This window comes from Rhinoraja longicauda, chromosome 10, assembly GCF_053455715.1.
Source record: "Rhinoraja longicauda isolate Sanriku21f chromosome 10, sRhiLon1.1, whole genome shotgun sequence".
Lineage (NCBI taxonomy): Eukaryota > Metazoa > Chordata > Chondrichthyes > Rajiformes > Arhynchobatidae > Rhinoraja > Rhinoraja longicauda.
The window spans coordinates 30,641,435-30,656,628 of NC_135962.1; the positions used below are offsets into that span (position 1 = coordinate 30,641,435).

The following is a 15,194-nucleotide window of genomic DNA, read 5'->3' on the forward strand; positions in this document are numbered from 1 at the left end:
GTTTCGAATAGTCCAAACCACAATTATTTCATGGACCTACAATAAATATTTTTCTGTATCTGAATGGTAACAACCAGCGGTGTAAGAGGAGGAATGTTGAAGAATCTGAGCTCTCTTCAAATGAAATTACTTCCTTTAACATTGAATTCCACCCAGTAACATACTCATGGGATAAGTAGCTCTCAGTTTCATCATCTCTGGGTGGAAATGTATCATCCAATCCTCATTATTTTGTATGTGAGATGACAAATATATTACCATCTGCATCCCTTGGAAGATATCATTACAGTCATAAAGTGAGGGTGGGGTTTGCTTTGTCTTACGCAGATTCCGAATCCAATAACTCATTAAGAGCAAACTAAGTGAAGTTATTGATAGGCATCACCTCATGCCTGTATTTATCAGCGTTGGCCCTGTGTTTGTCCTGATGCAGGGATGAAGACACTGAACTGCAAATAATTGTGTACTACAGTGCGGAGGCTGCAATGGAATGGCCACATTCTCTAGCTCCTTGAATGCTTTTGAATGGCAGTGGTGTGGGAAGGTCACAACTGTGAGCTGACAGTGTGCTACCAGTTGCATGCTGCCAGCCGTGAGTTGCCATGTAGCTGGAAGCAACCGCACTGTATGTCATGTAGGGAGATACTTGTGTAGGTGGAGGATAAGGAGCCATATTTGAGGCAGAGACAAAGCTGCTAACTGCAGGTAGACCATTGGAACCCTGGAAGATAAAGAAAACTGTTAAATCATTTAACAAAGTTAAACATCATTAACTAAAATATCTAGTTATTCTTTATTATTTTACCAGCATGAAACCCACAAAAATTAAATTGCTGACATACAATAGGCTAAACTCATAAAGTACAGCATTTGAATGCAAGTCTTCCCACAAGCTAGCACATCTGATACCAAAAGTTTAAATTGTGTACTATGTCTTAATATGGCATTAGGACTGTATTATTCACAATGAGCTGGTGGCAGTGTCCGTTGTTTTAAACTAATGTACATTAAAGTTTATATTTTAAAGCGAGTTTTGTGTTCTACAAAAAGGGAAATTATGGCGCTAAATATAAAATGTAAGAAAATAATTGCAGATGCTGGTACAAATCGAAGGTATTTATTCAAAAATGCTGGAGTAACTCAGCAGGTCAGGCAGCGTCTCAGGAGAGAAGGAATGGGTGACGTTTCGGATCAAGACCCTTCTTCAGACTGATGTCAGGGGGGTGAGACTAAGGAAGGATATAGGTGGAGACAGGAAGATAGAGGGAGAACTGGGAAGGGGGAGTGGAAGAGAGGGACAGAGGAACTATCTAAAGTAGGAGAAGTCAATGTTCATACCACTGGGCTGCAAGCTGCCCAAGCGAAATATGAGGTGCTATTCCTCCAATTTCCGGTGGGCCTCACTTTGGCACTGGAGGAGGCCCATGACAGAAAGGTCAGACTGGGTGTGGGAGGGGGAGTTGAAGTGCTCAGCCACCAGGAGATCAGGTTGGTTAAGGCTGACTGAGCGAAGGTGTTGAGTGAAACGATCGCTGAGCCTGCGTTTGTTTTCGCCGATGTAAAGAAGTTGACATCTAGAGCAGCGGATACAATAGATGAGGTTGGAGGTGCAGGTGAACCCCTGTCTCACCTGGAAAGACTGTTTGGGTCCTTGGATGGAGTTGAGGGGGGGGGGGTAAAGGGACAGGTGTTGCATCTCCTGCGGTTGCAGGGGAAAGTGCCCGGGGTTGGGGTGGTTTGGGTAGGAAGGGACGAGTGGACCAGGGAGTTATGGAGGGAACGGTCTCTGCAGAACGCAAAAAGGGGAGGAGATGGGAAGATGTGGCCAGAAGTGGGGTCCCGTTGGAGGTGATGGAAATGTTGGAGGATGATTTGTTGGATACGCTGGCTGATGGGGTGGAAGGTGAGGACGAGGGGGATTCTGTCCTTGTTACGAATGGGGGGAGGGGAAGCAAGAGCGAAGCTGCGGGATATAGAAGAGGTCCTAGTGAGAGCCTCATCTATTTTGGAAGAGGGGAAGCCCCGTTTCCTGAAGAATGAGGACATCTCTGATGCCCTAGTGTGAAACACCTCATCCCGGGCGCAGAAGCGGCGTAGACGGAGGAATTGAGAGGAGGGGATAGACTTTTTGCAGGAGACAGGGTGGGAAGAAGTGTAGTCCAGATAGCTGTGCGAGTCAGTGGGTTTATAGTAGATGTCAGTCACTAGTCTGTCTCCTGTGATGGAGATGGTGAGGTCCTGAAATGGTAGGTAGATGTCGGAGATAGTCCAAGCATATTTAAGAGCAGGATGAAAATTGGTAGTGAAGTGTATGAAGTCAGTGAGTTCTGCATGGGTACAAGAGGTAGCACCAATGCAGTCGTCGATGTTGCCTGGATCGCTAAATGTGAAATATAATTTTATTAAATAAGTGCAAAAATAAGGAAGTTGTGACGGGATTATGCGTTGATATCATTTGTTAGAATTAGCCAACACAAATATTGCTAGCTTTAAAAGTGGCGGAACGACCGGCACATGTTACACATTACATGTGTTAATGTGTAATGAATGTTTGAGCGTCGTCAGTGAATCAAAGCAGTTAACACTCAGAATGATATATATATACATATAAATAATGACAAAGCGAAAGCCAGCGCAATAATAAGATCGACAACGATAGTCCTAATGCAGTGTTCACGAAGGAAAACGTGAAACCATCACGTATTGTTGCTATGCATGTTTAGTCTGTGATTTAGGAATGATTAACGTTGCCGCACAAATGCAATTGGAAATTATATGGTGTGGCAAAAGATAGTTGCAAAAATAGCAAATGTTGGAATTATATTTATTTTTCTAAACCTAGCAGAAACGTAGAACCTTATCTGAATTGCACCTACAGACAATAACTTAAGAATTCCTGTTGACATTTGAAAGTCCACCGCGCATTTTTTTAAATGATTCAGTTCATTTATAATAGCAAGTAAATCTATTAAATGCATCACAGTAAACAAAGCACTTCTGGGGTTAACCTGTTCGATGCAACCCCTAGCGCTGAAAAAGCCCACAGACTTAGAAACATAGAAACAGAGAAACATAGAAAATAGGTGCAGGAGGAGGCCATTTGGCCTTTCGAGCCAGCACCACTATTCATTGTGATCATGGCTGATCATCTACAAGCAGTAACCTTGCCTGCCTTCTCCCCATATCCCTTGATTGCACTAGCCCCTAGAGCTCTATCTAACTCTCTTTTAAATTAATCCAGTGAATTGGCCTCCACTGCCTTCTGCGGCAGAGAATTCCACAAATTCACAACTCTCTGGCTATTGTGTGTGCCGAGTTTTTTGTTACTTCAAAAATAGTTAGGAATGCTTCGCTGGTATCACAACTAAATATTCTCACTTTGACAATAAAAACCATTCCATTGTGTTCCTATGGTAAAATGCTCACTGCCTTTGTATTCTGCTTCCTTTAATGGTATATACATCAGCGTGACGTGTTGCGGTTAACGAAATATTTTAATTGCTACATTTTAATCAAGATAAACGTCTGCAACCTACTGAGCTGACGGGATAAATGTAAAAGAAAACTAGTATAAACAATTCTTATTTCAAATGTATTGTACAGATTGTATTAGATAATTAAAAACTGTAAATATACCTGTCAATTTAATCAGTATATGTCATTTTAAAATTATTTCCCCTGCCCTGCCCATCCCTAGATCGGCTGCGAGAGAAGTCATCTATATGTTTTTTTCTTAAGCATTTGTCTCCTCGGGATTTTTGCCCAGCTTTAAACTGCTTTGAAGATGTGCTAATATTATCAATGAGATATTAGTGCAAGAAACATAGGGAAAGTGTTACTGTGTTTCAATCTTGTACAATCATTCAATTAAAAAAAATTAACCAATGCATAGAAATGCAGTTCCTATTCACCTTTGAAAGAATAAGATTTCCCCATATTCAGCGTATTTATTGCCAATTTACTTTTTGCAATAAACTATTGATTTCATCTGTCACATTGGACACCAATCCCACAGTGGGCAATGAACCATTGAATTATATATAAATACCTCACTGGCAACTTTTATAAAATCTATTGAATGTTTTTGTTCCCATTCTGCGATATTCTATTTTCCCCTCTCTCATCATAACGCGCGTTAAAATACCAACTAGAAAGGGCATTTCATAATTGCCTTTATATATATTATAAAAAGGTTTACAACATTTTACCTCGATCTTGATTTTGCAAATTAATTAGAGGTCCCTACATGTAACAGTCATTGCAATTTAGAATACTAATTACATATGGGATGTAATTGTTGAAAGGTGTTTATTTTTGTAGTTTGGAGTTCTGTAAACGCTGTAATCTGTCTTGCTGAGAGGAAAGGCAAGCTACAATTACCTGAGTATATTTGACTTCCTGCTCCAGTGGGGACTTGTCCAGTCCATTCACTGTAGGCTGGTTTGAGGAGTGGAAGTGACTCCTGTTTATACTGTTCCATTCTTCCACTTTAGTAGGATAAGAAGAACTGTCACTAATGGGAATAGCACCTAACAACAAAAATATTTATATGACATGACTTGTATCTGAATACTTGTAGCAGACATGATATTTGCTTCTCTATTTCCGGTCAGTGACTCAGTATTTTGTTTAATTTAGTACAGGCGGCTGGATACACTTTCTTGGAGTATAGTTGAACGGATTTACTCCTTGTAGTAACCCCATCCGATGTGACCGAGCCCTGTCCACGCATCTCAGCATTTCAATCAAACACGTCACGTATTAATGAGTGAGCTCGCATATCAAATATTCCCATAAATTGCTTTCCTATTAGAATTTGGAGACTATTTCTGATGTTCGATATACTTACCAATGTTGCATTTTGTAAACATCACCATCTTTTAAATACACAGCGTCCTCGTATATTTTAATTTGCTAAGCAAATTATATGTTTAAAAATCAAATCATATGTTACAATACTAACAATGAATGTTTCCATAAATGTTCGGGGTGCGCTAGTTGATCTGGTCTGTAGCAAATCCTAACCTTTATGTTCATGATTGTTTGTACTGGAAATGAGCTACTAATCCTCCTACTTAAACTTCACTGGATTCCCCAAATCATAACTACAGAATTCATTTATGCTGTTTCTAGTCATGTATTGGTTTGTCGCCCGAAGCGATACATTATTATGTAGGAAATGCAATTGGAGGTTTAATTGTGTGTTTCCTTTCTGACCCAGGACAAGATATTTTATCGTGATGCTTTAAAAATGCTGGCATTGGCAGCTAATGGCAGTCACTTATTTTCTGCGTTGTTTTATTTGATGCGTGAATTATTCAGACGTTACATTGCATATTTTGGGGTTTTTTTTAAAGAAAAACGACAACGTTTTAAATCTGTTCTGAATAAAATCCGGGGAAATCCGGATGCTGCCATACCAATGTTTGGATACAAATTTCTAACAAAGGATTTTATTGCCTTCATTCTACGCGGAGATAAAATATATTGAGATTTAGGAGAGCCAAACAGTTTCAAGTAAACTGGGCCTAAAATGCCATGTACATTCATTGCCAGATATAGCACATTTTGTGTCAGAACCAACAAAACTGTACTTGACAATGTATATATAAATCAAATTTGCAATTAATGGGGAAAAGTTCTACTAATGTAAATTATCGCAAACAAAATTAATTGCAATCGGTGTCATACTGCCGAAACCTGCAATAGCAGCCCATTCTAATCAGACGACCGGTGGGAGAGGAAATAATTATATAAAAAGCGACGTGGCTTTATTTTGTATTGTTAAGCGGAGTGGGAAAACTGACTTCGTCGGGAGGGAGTGAACATATATTTAAGTAATTGACTAGAATGGAGCGCTCAACCCGCTCTAATGAGGTTAACTCGGTAAAGTTTTGAAATTGTTTCAGCAAAAATGCAACAAGGCGTTTTGAATAAAGCTTCAGTTTTTGCCGGGCTTCGGTGCAAGAGTCACTAATGAGAAGGAAAGAGGTAGTTTCTGATTCCTGTTTTTTTACTGATCCGCACAAAATGTATGGTATGCGGCCATTTCGAGAATGCAAAAAAAGAGCAAGAATGGACGTGTCAGGTCGGTTTTGTTTTAGCGAATGGAGAAGTGTTATTTATTGATAGGTCAGTTTATTGAGTTTATAATGCTACCACACCACAAAGGACGTGGTATGGCAGCATTAGGCCGGCCTTTATTTCGCTTCGTGTCCAAGCTTACCTTGCTGCTCGATCAATGTTCTGATGCCCAGGATATCGGACACAGAGTGCGAGGAAGGCCAGGTCCTGTGAATTCCCATGTGTGCTGGCATGGCGGGCACACCGGGCGACGATGGCATTTTACCTCCAGCCGTTGTGATGGGATTGGAATAGGAATAAATTGCATTGTACTGGAGAGCCGACTGTGGAGGCGGATGCGCCGGAGTCTTGCTCGACTCGTATTGACTCTGCTGGGACATGTTCCCGATCTTGTTCCGCAGGATTCTGCTGATTGAGCTGACCGAAGGAACGTTGTACTTGTCGCAGACACCATCGGCCAAGAGTCGGTCACGGATCTCCCACGCAAATATCCCCGGGTCTCTCTGCTTATACGCTCGGATGTGTTTGACCACCGTGGGGGTTGTCACTCTAGGCTTGCTCCCACCGATCGCACCGGGCAATATGGAACCGGTCTCGTTGTACCGAGCCAGGATTTTACTGACACAGCCATGTGAAACTCGTAACTGTCGACTGATATCACAAGGTCGAATTCCCAGTTGGGCCAGTTCAACTATCCGCAGTCTAATGGCATTAGGCAGTGGTCTGCCATTGACAAAAACACCTCCCAACTGGTTCACCTCCCCAAACGCTGGCTCTGGTATGAAACACAAGAGGACATATTCAGCAAAAAAATAGCAAACTACAGTTACACTTTACAAGCCAGCGTCTAACCGAGCAGCGGATGTATTTGTATTGTGCAAACCAACATCTGACAAGCTCTATTTTGTTACGTTTATGGAGCGGATCCGTCGCCTGTGCCTGCCTGTTACATCGCTCACATTCGCTTCGAGCCCGACCAATGACGAATATTACAGTCCCTGACATTCTCCGAATGAAGGCAACCGAGAACTGACACAGTTATACAAGTTGTGATCATCGTGGGAACTCGCTAGTTTCACGTAGTTGTCTTTCTGAGAAAAATCTTTATTTGCCGTGAACTTTTACTCGAACGACTTGAAAACGACACGAGGTTTGCGTCTGAATTAACCTGAAGTAAGATATTTTAGTTCCCTATCCACCTCTGTTGTGTTATTACACAAGGCGCTATCCGCAATGCCATATTTCCCATGGTGTTTTTGAACTGCAATTTTAATCGGTTAATTTTGTTCAGTTTACTTTAATGGGAGAAAAAGTAGCCGTGGTATTATTGAACGCGCGTAACAAACACGTTGGGCGTTTATTTGTTCTCTGGCTTTATTTATCTATCTTTTTCGAAGGAAAAATACACATTCCCGTGAATGTTGTCTATAAAGTTTAAACTGTGTCCATTCCTCTCTGTTTACGGCATGTTAAGTCGACCGTTTTTGCCTTTCTCTTTCCTCAGAACAGCTCCGTGCACATTAGCTCATTAAGGCGCTAAAAGACGAACATGCAGAAGTCGCTTGCAAATTCATCGACACATATTCGTACGGAAAACAGACTGGAAAAAATATATATACAACCATAAGTTCTGTCGACTTGCTCCAAACAGGAGAACTATCTTAACACAAAGTAACTCATCTATGTGCGTAAATAATTTGTTTTACAGCGTGCATTCACAACTAATATGTGGCTGAAGAATAAGTTCGTGCTCGATCACGGTCAGTTGTGCCTCTTCTGCATAGCGATGTAAAATGTACAAAACGAAACCACTTACCCATGATGGTTGTTGATACGCTCAAGATTTGAAACACTCTTGCTGAACGTGAAACAGAATTCAAATCTCTTGGAGTACAGGTTATTCGGAATCCGCTTATAAGTGCTGCTTAATGACTGATTTCACCCTTCGATGTTGCAGAAGTACTTGTTTAGAGTATTTGTGCCTCCCTTTTCCTCGGGAGAGGTGGTTGGGATCTGCATTTCAAAGCACAGCATGGGAAATGGATTTTACACGCTCTGGCTGTCAATCAGCGCGGACGCGCCTGTGGTGGTGACGTCGGAGGGCGGTAGGGGGAAAAGCTCTTTGCTCCATTGGTGGACGGACGTGACCTGGCAACACTACCTGGAGGTAGGGTTCTCGAATTGGGGTCGGGCTGACCCATATCTGGCGGCTTCTGGTGCACTGGTGAATGAAAGAATCGCTGCTTTACAACTGTTCAATAAAATATACATTGCTTCAAACTGTTGCTATTTTAAACGGACACTGTAGGTCATTCAGCCGGTAAGTCCCCATTTGCAAAGTTACCTATCCGCCCCCTCAAAAAATATTGCTAGCATTTAAAAAAAAAACTACAAGTGGAATTACAATCTGCATAAATGATAACGTCATGTTTCTCCGAATTAATGTACCAGGTATGAGATGGTTGGTTTTAAAATAAGTTGCAATATATAATAAGCAGTGCAGAGAATGCAATTGTGTTGCAATGGGGAAATAATAATCAGAACCAGTGCCTTCCCATCACAATTGAAGCAATTTATATTTATATCTGTCAAAATATAGAATTCGCAAACAAATTTATCATTACTTACATTTCACTTTTACTTAGTAGGTGATTTGTATGAATAATTGTAGTTTGATTTGTATGAGCACAACATTGACACTGTATCAATAACATTGGTTAGGGGTTAGAATGCGATTGCTTCACGCTGTGGTTTGAAATCAAAATATACGACACAATGTGCTCCTGATAAACGAGTTGATAGTAAGTTGACTTTAGAAAACGCCAGGTCCATTTTATCAATGTAAACAAAGAATTTACTCGTGTGTTTGACCCTTGTGACATTCGATTCGTAAATTACTTTCTTACATAAAAAATAATGGTTCATAGCGTCTCTTAGTTACAAGATCGGACATCAGTTCTGGATTTATACTGTTTTATTTCTGAGAAACCATTTCAAAACAGGGAAGAAATGTATGACTTTAATTTTGAGCCAGTATCTATTTACCTTTGCGATATAATTTGCCCTGGTGTTTCTCCCTCGTAGTGCGTTCCAAAACTACAAGAAGTTAAAAGTCGATGTGGTTTCTGAGTTCCCTGAGCTGGGGCACTTCCTTCAAATAGTAAATTCGAGAGTAAAATGTTTATTTGAAAGTAGAAGTCAAATGTTTCATTTTAATCCAGGATAAATATTTGCGTTAGATCTCAGTATTTATTTGGTTATATTGTTGAAGATATCGGATAGTTTCCTGTCAATAAAAGTATATAGCCTGAAAAGAGTGTCGCGTTATTTCTAGGTTTATTTTGGGTTCTTTAAATGGATTTGTCGAAGAGGTGGGTTCGCTCCTTTCTTTCAATTGCTGCGTTCACTAACATCTCAAAGACATATCAAGTTTTATGATAGTAACGGACGATTCACTCTACCTATCTCAGATGCAGCATCTTATTAAGTTATCAGGTGGCATTACTATTCTCGTGTCTATCTTTGACAGTGTATCGTATGACAATAATCCGGTGAATCCTTTTAGATTCCTAGTTTTTTTTTCTTTATCTTCGATTCTTTTTTCATTTTGGTTATTTCCGCAATTGCTTTTGAACACGATGTTATCTTTGCACTTTTGCGGGGATCTTGTCTGTTTTGGCCTCTATCCTGTTTTTCTTCGGTGCCATTTCATTGTCTGATCTTTTGTCTCCTCGCGCTTACCACGTGAGGCTGAAGCCTGGGACTGTGGAAAGAGCCCATTTGCACAGGGCTAGTCTCTGGTGGAAAGGATAAATGTTTACCACAGCCGAACGTGCTTAACTTGTTCCACTGAGGTTCTGAGTGTGGTCTAGAATAACAAAGATCAGGCCGCTTAAAGAGCTGAGGATGAATCCGCAATTGTTTCCGCAAACCGAGCATTAAATCATTTTCGGTCCGACTGTTTCCTATCAGACCAAGATTGTTTAAAGCAAAATGATTTCAAAGCATTGATTTCGGAAACTTGTCTTTTATTCAAGATGACGTATTTTCAAAACAAATGTATTTTGAATGTTTCTTGTTTTGGTCTGTTGCATTGCTGTGGACATCTGCATCAAATATCTTATTTCAAAACCGCCTGCTGCCATTCTATTTCCTTTGGATTCCCCTTCAAGATTCTCCCAAGTTCATGCAGGATCAACATTCATATTAATTTATAATTAATGCAATCAGACAAAAAAAACACAAAATGATTATAGTGATGAATTTCAAACTCATGCGTGAATATTCGGCATTACACAAAATTATTTATATATTTGTTTTACTGACTAACAGCTTTGTATATCATGTCTTACTGAAAATAAGTCTGAATATTTTCTGAAGAATATTAAGACGTCGTTATTGAAAAGACACGATGCGTTGTTTTTAATATGTAGCTTGATGTAGAATATATGACATAAAATTAAACAAACAAATATCACATTTTACAAAATTATTTTTTGAATCAAAATGGTCATTGATAAATGATTTGTGAATATTTTCTAATAGGTAGTTTGATATGAAAAATTGATCTAAAGTAAAACAAACAAATGAATAAAATTACTTTTTGATTCAAAATTATCATTGATAAATGTTTCGTGGATATTTATTTGGGTTACTGGGAAACAAAGTAAACGTAATTCCTTTGTTACTGCCAATTTCGGCGTTGATAATTTTGGGGAAATATTTGCAAGTTATGCTTTATTGTTGACTTTATTTCTATGGTATTCTAACCTCCGCGAAAAGGTGCGAAAATCCCCACAAACGGCGTCTGGCTCCCTCTGCTAAAACCTATGCCTGCCCCGCACTAAAACTGGCAGGCAGAATAACCAGAGAGCTTTGCAGCAAAGTATAGCCAGGTTTCTAATTTCGGCCATTTAAATTGAGCGAGAGGGAACCAAACAAAGTAACAAGTTATAATATATGAATCTGAAGAAGGGTCTCGACCCGAAACGTTACCCATTCCTTCTCTCCCGAGATGCTGCCTGACCTGCTGAGTTACTCCAGCATTTTGTGAATAAATCGATTTGTACCAGCATCTGCAGTTATTTTCTTATAATATATGAAATGTTGCCGGCTGGGTCATTCAAAGGTAGATACATTCCAATTTGTTTGTAAAACATGTTTTCCAACCAAACAAGTTCAATTGATCTGAAAGTAAGTAGCTTCCAACGTTCGGCTCCATTGCATTTTTTTCAAGATGCATTCATGATGAATCAAATAAATAACATTAAAAAAAGTCAGTTTTATTTGGGATGCATTAATATCAGAATGGCGTATTGCCATTACATATAATGCAGCCTGAAACAGCAGCAGGTTAATCTGCCTCGCCAGTTTGTGCAGGAAGGAACTGCATATGCTGGTTTAAACCGAAGATAGATACACAAATCTGAAGTAACTCAGCGGGACAGGCATCCTCTCTGGAGAGAAGGGAATGGGTGACGTTTCGGGTCGAGACCCTTCTTCAGACTGAAGTCTGAAGGTCACCCATTTCTTCTCTCCAGAGATGCTGCCTGTCCCGGAGCGTTACTTCAGCTTTTTGTGTCTATTGTCAGTTTGTTCCGCCTTTTATTGAGTTTTTGTTCTCGGTTTAATTTGACTGCATAATCCCAAAAATCTATTAATCTCGGTTTTGAAAATTCAATCAACCCATCGTTTATTTTGGAGTAGGTGTTTCTAAATTTCTCTTCTAAGCAGCAGCAGCAACAAACAGGTTTTATTTTGTCAGTGCTTCTAACTTGACATGGGGCGTGGGGGGTGGTGGTTGTCAGTGGGGTTGTAGGGCAAGAGGAGATAATGTAGATCGGCAACGGTGAGGCCACGAAAGGACTCGAATACAAGAGCGAGAGTTTTGCAATCCAATTCACTTCGCTCTCACTCAACATAAATATTGAAGCTCGACACCTGACTATACTTTGCCGCAAATTAAAAACGTTCTGCTTCTTTTGCCCCTTAGCGTTGACAAAAGACGGACATTGTAGATTTTAGCAGATGGAGGCAGCCGGAGTTATCATGGATATAATGTTCACATCCATTTTTTTTAGATTAACATGCTGTAGAAATAATTCAAGTCATCGGTGACTTGCAGTTTTTTTCCTCAAATTAAATGCTAATTATAAATCCCTATTTATTCAACCGAATCCCTTTATTATTTTTAATGTACCACAAATATTTGTTCCTCGCAACTGAAGCCTTTAATTCTTAGGTTTTCTCTTTCCAATGCCAGCATATCTTTCTTGAAATCCGTGGGGGGAAAAAACTGAATGCAGATGCAGTCTGACTTTTGGAATACACCTTAGATCAAAATAATTTAAACCAACATCTGCAGTTCTTTCCTACACAAAATAATTTGCACTATCCGTGTGTCCTTTATAGAAAGTTGATGGTATCCGTATATATTTCAATTATCACAGCTGTACATTATTTTTTTATCACGGTGCACTTCTTTTCTAATAAGGATTCGGATCTGTACGCAGTGCATTTCTGAAATAAAGTCATTAAAAATATTTTACGATTAAGACGTTTTATAAATCATTTCCGTATACAAATAATTAGTTCAGTGTGAATGAGATTCACGATCACGATTTTTTTCATTACTTATGTAAAACTGCTAAAATCTGGAGGTGTAATGTTGTTCGGCATATAAACAAATCGAAATCAGGAAATATAAAAGCATGTATTTAAAGGGTAAACAACAGAAAGTTAAAATGTATTACCAAAAGATTGCTACATAAGAGATTATAAATGGTGGAATCTTAAGTAAAACACAAACTGCTGGAGGAACATAGCGGGTCAGATAGTATCTGTTGAGGAAAATAGACAGACGACGTTTCGGGTCGGAACCCTTCGTGTGATCTGCTGGGCATATCAAGGCTTATTAGTGCCGGAGATTGAATATGAATTAAGCAATATTTCCTTCGTCTTTCCGAATCAACAACTTTATGAAACGGAGAAAGAACAACAGAATTAACTTTACTTTTTGTTTTGAATGCACAAATTGTTCAAACGATTCAGGCGATTTCCACCACCTGCGGCCATTTGACAGAATAAGAATAGTCAGGAGGATATTGTTTAAATTACAAGTCAGAACACGTCGCAATCAAGTTTTTCCAGAAAATTAAAATGACTAAACCATACTAATTATGGCGGCATTGTGCTTCGTATTTCGCGGTATGTGGGTGCAAATTGCTAAGAATGGAAACGTTGTTTTCGATCTGGGACCACTAAAAGGTCATTATCGTTATTCTCATGATCAATTCATAAAACTATTCTCACAAAACCAGTTGGGTTAGTTATAAACAAGAGTTCTAAATATACTACTTTGCGTTAAAAAAAAGTCCCTTCGATTCTATATATATAATGCATAACACAGGGTGATTCTGTCTGTATCACGTACAATGAAAATACTGCTGACCAGCGGGGAGTATACAATTTATCAATTGTAGGGAGTAAAATGTCCAATGCCAATGACGCTATTTCTCAAGTTCAACGTCACGGACATGCATAAGACTTGGAGATTAGCTGATATTTAAAATGCAGACAGGAACTGAATTATTTTCCAGAATTCAGAATTTATTTCTTGAGTTCAACATTTATCTTGATTCTTGGAAACTTAATTTAACACAACGTGATTTGTTTTCCGAAGCTCTCTGTGTGCTTAACATTGAATTGTGTGTTGTTAAAATTAATAGAGATCATGAGCCTGGTTATTACTGCAAGTACCAGAAGCTTCATGCATCTCGCTCCCGGTCATGACTGCACCGAATTAGTACAATACATTTCGAAGCTCTCGATTTGGATCACATGTCCTTTAAGAAAGGGACTTTAATTCGGCATTACACTTTTGAAGGCAGTCGAATTTCTTGAAGTCGCCAGCTACTGAGAACAGATTAGAAAAGGCCACAATCTAAAGAACTATTATTTGTCATTAAAATTGTTACATTGATCTATGATATTTCAAACCAAGCCAAAGCCCTTTTTTAAAAATCAATAGGGCGTGTATGTGTGTCACTTACCGTTTGGGTCACTTGTAGTTTCCATGGGTACATTAGTGGTCTGCCGCGAACTTAATTCGCAAATTGCTCGCGTAAAGTTATAGCTTATGGAATTACAATATGGACATATCTTTCGTTTTCCATTTCAAATCATTTCTCTTGTAAGAATGTGATATGAACTGGCCATTTCATGCTTTCCAACCGAACGTTCCATGTGCTCAACAGATCACATTGATCTGATTAATGTTTGGTCTGAGTTTTCTGAATGACTATTTTTTTTAAATCTATCTGTTGATCTAATGAATGTATCGGTCATATTTTTCAGTATATGCTTTCAGTTTGTTACTGGCTCTAGCGCTGAATTTAAATGAAATTAAGGCCGTGTTTCTGCTAACAAAGATAGGAAATAAGTTTCCTGAAAGTAAGATTTAGGGAATTTGAGAAAAAAACAAAACAACGTTGAATAAATGACCGTTATTCTACGGTGTTGCACCCGTACATAATTGCAACCTGTTCCCGTACAAAAGGTATATTTAAAATATTCAAATTACATTACATCGAAAGAAAATTGGTTCTTAAACGTACATACAATTTTCACAATACAATTTATTTGCATTGGTTTTATTCAGACAGATAAAAAATACGCATGGAAATATATCAGAGAAAATAAGCCAAAAGCTCACAAATTATGAACAAAAAGGTGTTAAGAACGGTCTCGACCCGAAACGTCACCCATTCCTTCTCTCCAGAGATGCTGCCTGTCCCGCCGAGTTACTCCAACTTTTTGTGTCTATCTTCGGTTTGAACCAGCATCTGCAGTTCCTTCTTACACAAAATGTATTAATTGCAAATATACAAATACAGAAATATTTATGCAGCTGAAAGTTTTGTTCTGTAATCTCATACGGAGTAAAATAATTTTCGTGATACACCATTAATTTAGAACAAATGTTTTTAGTTTTATTATATACTAACATGGGATAGGAAAGGCAGGGACATTGTAATATATATACATTATTTAAAATATATTTTCCACAGAAAACTTCTATTACTGAGAATTATTGCTAAAACCAAATGGAG

General features: G+C 38.9%; 1 protein-coding gene across 1 annotated transcript; it reads right to left on the bottom strand.

Annotated features, from left to right (window-relative positions):
- Positions 1-466: 466 nt before the first annotated feature.
- On the bottom strand, positions 467-14,160 carry pax9 (paired box 9). Its single transcript, XM_078407002.1, has 5 exons — positions 14,136-14,160; positions 9,906-10,049; positions 6,227-6,859; positions 4,381-4,529; positions 467-721 (listed from the first exon to the last, which is right to left on the bottom strand). Exons 1-5 carry the CDS (start codon positions 14,158-14,160, stop codon positions 467-469), a joined length of 1,206 nt encoding a protein of 401 aa, XP_078263128.1.
- Between the last annotated feature and the right edge of the window lie 1,034 nt (positions 14,161-15,194).